This window comes from Poecile atricapillus, chromosome 4 (assembly GCF_030490865.1).
Source record: "Poecile atricapillus isolate bPoeAtr1 chromosome 4, bPoeAtr1.hap1, whole genome shotgun sequence".
In the NCBI taxonomy this organism is placed as follows: Eukaryota; Metazoa; Chordata; class Aves; order Passeriformes; family Paridae; genus Poecile; species Poecile atricapillus.
Window position 1 is genome coordinate 44,128,341 of NC_081252.1, and position 6,502 is coordinate 44,134,842.

Consider the following 6,502-nt stretch of genomic DNA (forward strand, 5'->3'; position numbering starts at 1 on the left):
TGTAGGACTAGCCCTGGAGCTATTTGGTGCAGACCACACAGAGACAGAATCACAGGAAAAAAGGAGTCTGGATGGGATCCTTGGGAGGTGACCAAAGCAGAGGCAGCTTCACAGCCAGATCGGTTGTGTCAGGCCTCATCCAGGGAGGCTCAAAAAATATGCAAGGATGGAGATTATGCAACTTCTCTGTGCAACCTGTGATGCTGCTTCACCACTACTCCAGGTCAATAAATGCTATCTACAAGATTAGTATGGGTACTCTTTTAGTGCTGGCTACTTAACTAGAGGTAAGAATGTAAGACAGAAGAGGGTCTGGGAATTTGAATTTATTTCTTTTCAATTTCATTCCTGAATTCAATAATCTCTGATTGGTTTTTGTTTCTTTGTTTGCTACATTTACCATATGCATGTTCCCTGGATTTTTTTTTTTTTTTATGCCTAAAATATAAATGAAACAGTGCAAAATATACAGGTTTCCTCAGGGTGTTTCAAGACTCAACAAAATTAATTTTCTTTTCCTGATGCTTATCAATTATTATTCATGAAGTCCTGAAAAAGTCTCAAAGAGAAGCGGAGATGAAATCTCGACATTTTATTATATACACAAAAAGTATAGTTTTTGTTTCTTTCTATAATTGTTGTGGCCAAGATTTGATACAATCTCTGCCGCGGGCATGGGAAAGAGAGGATACTCTTAAATTTTGGAGATTTGCTGTTTGGCGAGTGGGTTTTAAAAGGCCAAAGTTTCGTTGATACTTTATTTAAAGTATTTATTTAAAGTACTCTTGAAATGATTTCTCAGGATGAAAACGTCACTCAGCTTCCCTAAATAGCAGCTCATCACAAATAATCACTGCTTTTCTTTAAAGATAAATCAGGTGGCTCTTACCGCGGGCAGGGACAGCCCACACTGTCCCCGCGTAGGTCACGGCTCCTCCGGGGCGCGGAAGCGGCGGAGGCGGCGCCGGGCGCCTTTAACGGAGGCTCCGCCCGCCGCGCGCGCTCCCGCCCCTCGCCGCGCGCCGGGCCAATGGGAGCACGCTCCTGGGGAAGGCGGGAGAATGCGAACCCCTGGCAGCGCCGCCGGCCGCGCCTTATAAGGGCAGGGCCTCGCGCATGCGCGCTGCGGACAGGGGCGGGGGCGCCGAGCGGGGGTTTTGCTCCGGCGGCGGCACCGCGGGAAGGGGCGCGCGACCCGCGGGACCCCGCGGAGGGGTGGCCGCACCCCCCCGGCCCGGCCCGGCGAGCGCTCACCGGCCCCCGGGCGCGGGTGCCTGAGGGCAACGGGGCGGCGGCAGAAGGAGGAGAAGAAGACGGAGAAGGGAGCGGGGCAGCCGCAAGGACCCCGTGCCCGGTGCGGGCGGCGCGGCGGCGGCGGATGTGCTGCTGGAGCGGGGGGATGATGCTGGCGGGGCCACAGCTGGTGGCGGGGCCGGCGGCGCCGGGCGGGGAGCGGGCCCGGCTGCTCTCGCTCTATGTGCAGGACTACCTGGAGTGCGTGGAGTCGCTGCCGCTGGACATCCAGCGCAACGCGTCGCTGCTGCGGGAGATGGACACGCAGTGCCAAGGTGGGCGCCGCCGCGGGGCACCGGGCGGCGGGGAAAGGGGAAGGGGACGGCCTCCAACCCGCCGCACATGCGCCCGGCGCGGAGGAGCTGGGGCCGGGGGGAAACCCTGCTAGGGCCCCGCGGGGCTGAGCCTGCGGGGGCGCGGGGCTCCCGGCGTCCGGTCAGTCCCGAGGAAGGCCGCCCCGCCTCGGGGCCGGCGGGGCCGCGCTGCCCGGCGCTAGGCCCCGGCTCCGCCGTGTGGGGCTGCTCCCGTCCCGCCCCGCCGGGCAGCCCTGCTGCCCGAACCGGCGGCGGTGCCGCTGGAGGTGGGGTGCGGAAATCGGCCTCCCCGCGGCTCCTCCCGCCGTGCGGAGCCGGGGGGGCGGCGTCCCGGCGGAGCTCAGCGCCCGTCCCACGGTAGACCTCACGGTGGGGGCGGGGATACATAAAGCGCCAGCAGCGTTCCCTTGGCTCGTGGACGGAGGCTGTGGAGCGGGAAGTTGCTCTAAACCTCATGCGAAGGCACGGTTCCTTCGGAAGGCAAGTTCAATGCCGATTAAAGGCCCTGCGCCCCGCGGAGTTTGAGGGGCACATCGGTGCCCGGCAGCCGCCGGCCGGCCCCTGTCATGAGGCAGGAAGTTGATCCCGTGGAGTCGGCACTGGAGCCGCATCTCCCTCCTTCGGCGTGGGCAGGAGGGGACCATGGGGACCGTCAAGGCCTCTTAGACATTGAAGGGCCGCCTCAGGAGGCTGCTGTTGTGAAGGGATTCTTTCAATTATCTTTCTAATTACCCGAGAAGACACATAAAAACAGGCTTTTGTAAATTGCCTAGGATTTAAAGTTTAAACGGCACAGACTTGCCTGCAGCATTTTGAATTCCTAGCCAAGGCTGGCTCTTTACCTCCTGATTCGTGGTGACTAGCCAGCACTCCTCAGCCTTTAACAGATTAAATATATTCTTTAGACTGTATCTCCTCTATGTATTTATCCAGCCACTAATACAATACTGGGCCATATAAGAAGTTTATTGATAGTTTTAACCAAAGCCTTATACTGTTTTAAAAAAGCAACAACAAAAATTCTTCAAAACCCTGAGAATAGAATAAAAATATTTTAGACCCAAGTCTGAAAATGTAAAAGCAATGCCATATTATTTCAGCTAATTTAAAAGGTAGTGATGGGCTGTGGAGAAGGGCAAAAGTTACTCTTGTGCTTAGAAAACAAATCGTTTTAGCTTTTATTAGCTCCACCAAACTTAATCAGATTATCTGTAATGAACACTTGGTCCTGGTTTGGGTTGGAGTTTTTTGTTTGTGTTTTTGTTTTGTTTTTTAAACAGAGGTTTCAGAGCTGTTTATTAGGGTGTATGAATGCCTTGTCTAATCTTTGGGAATTCACAAGAAGTTTTGTAAACTTCCATCACTGTCAGTCCAAAACTTCTTTGCTCTCTTTAGTGGATGTAGATCCATGTAAAGTTCAGCATATCTTTGCAGGCTACATCCGGGCAATAACCGATGTAGGATGAATGTTGTTCTCTGTCACAGTATGAACGAGAGAACAGCTATTGTGAATGGTTTTGGGTATGGCATTGCCAATACAGGAAATCTGTATAGCTGTATCTACACTCCTGCCTCCAAAAAAATTAAGTAGGGGTGGGAGATGATATGGCTGTACAATACTGTACTCTGGTTATGCCTTTCTTTTTCAACAGCATACATAGTACCTTACTCTGTGTTTTTCAGGGGCTGAGAGTAAGATTTTTTTTTTTTTAATTTTATTTCTCTTGTCAGGGCAACAGGCAAGTGATGCAGCTGAAGGTACAGGGAAACAAAGTTCATGGTTTAAATGGTAGCTGGAATACTGATCTTCAGAAAATACAGCTCGAGTTACTGGACAGGCAGATCAGTGGTATTTATCTTACCTTAGTGAAAGTCTGGAACAGAACAAAATGCAGTTGGCTCCTATTTTCATACAGGGTCAGAATTTATAGTAAAAAGCAGCTGTTCGTGCTTAAGCTACTGTTCCAAGATATCAGCAGGAAAAAAATCACTAGGAATGATGTTGAGATAACAAGCTTGAATCATTTCACAACAGTGCAGACAAAATCTTTTAAAATGAAAGCAAATTATTTATATGCACATCTTTAGGAAGAGGTAGATTTTACTGCATAATTTTTGCTTTAGAAGTAAATAATTTAGTACCATTTATAAACTTCTTTCCTGTTCAAATAAAATCTTCAATCTTGACTGAACCAATACTGTACCTAACACTGTACATCAAGTTTCATGTCAGTTCTTCTAATTATTTCCTTTCCTCTTTGGAGCTTCTCTGTCCTTTATGTGTAGATCTAGTGTAACATTTGGCTTGGAAAATACTATTTTAAAATCCAGCAATATAGAACAATAGAATACAGACTGATTTATAAGATACTTACTGATCTTTTATTCAGGTTCATTAAACTTGCTTCTTGGAACTAAATATAACGAAAGATTCACAGCAACTCATGCAGTTATTTTGCGTGACTTGGAAGAGGAAAAGCTTGGAAATCAAACTGTGAGCCACTCGTTTACTAGTTGCTTAAAAATATCCTATGAAGCACTGAAGAGAAGGTCACCTATTCTGAAAAGTTCAACCCTGATTTAAAATGCAGCTTGCTGTAATTTGTTTTGGTGATAGGGAAAGTATTTTGGGTGGTGTAAGTTGATTTTCATTTTGATTGTAAATTTGCTATTATGTAACTTCAGTTGTCATATTCCTTTTATAACTATGTCTACTTGAAAATGTAATGCCAAACCTTGATATGAATAAGAGGGGAAAGCAGAGGACCTGGATAAACTAATTTTGGAGTGTTATAGATCATGATACATGACCATTTTATGAATTCCTGGATTCTTCATGTGATAAAATAAGCTATGGCTTTGGTTTGTTGGCCAGGGTTTTGGAATTACTGTGGTAAGGACTCATAAGAGAAATTCCTCCTGTTTCAGGTGGAAGGAGGATCTCAATTACCCATGCCTCAACTACTATAGTCTCCCCTCTCTTGTGTTATCCTTTCTTTTTCCAATGGCTAAAATGAGCTTGCTCTTTTTAGAACGTGAGAATTTTTTCTTGCAACAGATTGTGACCTTAAACACTGATTTTATGACCACATGCATTTGAATGATACATTCAATCCAACCCACTAGGGTATAGTATAGTTAAGATTTGTACTATTTCTCATCAGTTAGAAATATATTTGTTTTCTCGAGCATATTCCATCATGTGTAATTATTCCTATGATTATCTTTATTTTATAGAAGCCTTAAAAGAAATAGATGATGTCTATGAAAAATACAAGTCAGAAAACGATCCTGTGCAGAAGAAACGCTTGCAGCAGCATCTTCAGCGTGCATTAATCAACAGTCAAGAACTTGGAGATGAAAAAATTCAAATAGTTACTCAGATGCTAGAACTGGTAGAGAATAGAGCCCGTCAAATGGAAACACACTCTCAGTGTTTTCAAGATCTGTCTGAGAACGAAAAGCCTCTAGAAAAGGCCAAGATGGAGTCCTGCCAGCCAGAGAGATCCTCCCGTAGACCTCGTCGCCAGCGAACCAGCGAAAGCCGTGACCTGTGCCACATAGCAAATGGTATTGATGACTGCGACGATCAGCCACCTAAAGAGAAAAGATCAAAATCTTCCAAGAAGAAAAAACGTTCCAAAGCCAAACAGGAGAGAGAGGTTTCACCTGTAGAATTTGCAATTGATCCCAATGAACCAACTTACTGCTTATGCAACCAAGTGTCTTATGGCGAAATGATAGGGTGTGACAATGAACAGTGCCCTATTGAGTGGTTCCACTTTTCCTGCGTTGGACTCACGTACAAACCAAAGGGAAAATGGTACTGCCCCAAGTGCAGAGGAGACAATGAGAAAACAATGGACAAATGTACTGACAAATCAAAAAAGGATAGGAGGTCGAGGTAGTGAAAACAATTGTGTTTTAAAGAGTTGGTCCTTTTATATTAAAATGTTTCATTTCCAGAGAACATTGTTTTAGGAAATGCATAAGACTATGCAATAATTTTTAATCTATAATATTAATGGAGTATTAAAAGCTGTTATACCTTCTGTGATCTTTAACTTTCTGCACTGAATAACCAAATAATTGAAACAGGGTGGCTTCAGACCTTTCACAGAAGACATTACAAGCAGATGGCGCTTGGTTTCAATTTAACCCCAGTAGTATTTTAAAGAACCTTGTGAATCCTGAAATAATGGTGATGGGAAAGATACTAAAGAACTCATGTTATGGTAAAGGGGTTGAAAGGCCTCACATCTCTGCTAGCATCTTAACAACTAAGTTTGTTCTTTATCCCAGGTTTTACATTTTCAGTTTTTGTGTTAACATCACGCATTTGGAGTTGGGGGTTTTGAATTCAGCTGTAACTGTAAAAGTCTTCCGAGCTATAAGCAGACCTCTCCAGTGACTTTCATATGACCAGTATGTTATTGCAAGGAAGAAAATACCACTAACTTAAATTTTTCTTTTTTGCCAACATTAAACTCTTGTCTTTGTGACTATACTTGGGAGTCAGTTTTTGGGTATAATTATGGTGTGCATTCAATTTTTGGTAATAGGTTTTGTCAAGCATCCTGATAATGGTATTTATCATTTAACATGATCTCTCTATAAGCTTTGAGATGGTAGAAGGATCCCTTGAGAGGAGGGGATATTAACATTTCCGGGAACAGGAAATGTGATGGAATCTTCATTATAATTATCTGTAGAGAGCTGAAACATGACTGGTATTCTTTGGGGTGTAAACTTTGCCCTTCCTTAAGTAGTATTTGTGTGTGCATGTGGCCAAACCTGAGTTTAGGCACAGCATCAAAGTTCTTGGACTTGGGAAACTACCTTAAAAGCTTGAAGGCAAAAGCTTTCAATAAAAAGTTAATGGATAATATAAAAAA

The 6,502-nt window shown here is 45.1% G+C and overlaps 1 protein-coding gene across 1 annotated transcript; it reads left to right on the top strand.

The window, feature by feature from the left end:
- The first annotated feature begins 772 nt into the window (after nucleotides 1–772).
- ING2 (inhibitor of growth family member 2) lies at nucleotides 773–6,114 on the top strand. The gene is made up of 2 exons (XM_058837652.1): nucleotides 773–1,568; nucleotides 4,845–6,114. Exons 1-2 carry the CDS (start codon nucleotides 1,031–1,033, stop codon nucleotides 5,513–5,515), a joined length of 1,209 nt encoding a protein of 402 aa, XP_058693635.1. The 5' UTR covers nucleotides 773–1,030; the 3' UTR covers nucleotides 5,516–6,114.
- Nucleotides 6,115–6,502: the final 388 nt, after the last annotated feature.

Bases quoted from the DNA above. Each gene is read 5' to 3' on its own strand.
- ING2 (XM_058837652.1), top strand. From the start codon at position 1,031: ATGGGAGCACGCTCCTGGGGAAGGCGGGAGAATGCGAACCCCTGGCAG. The intron at 1,569-4,844 runs GTGGGCGCCGCC...TTTATTTTATAG, and splicing joins GATGGACACGCAGTGCCAAG to AAGCCTTAAAAGAAATAGAT.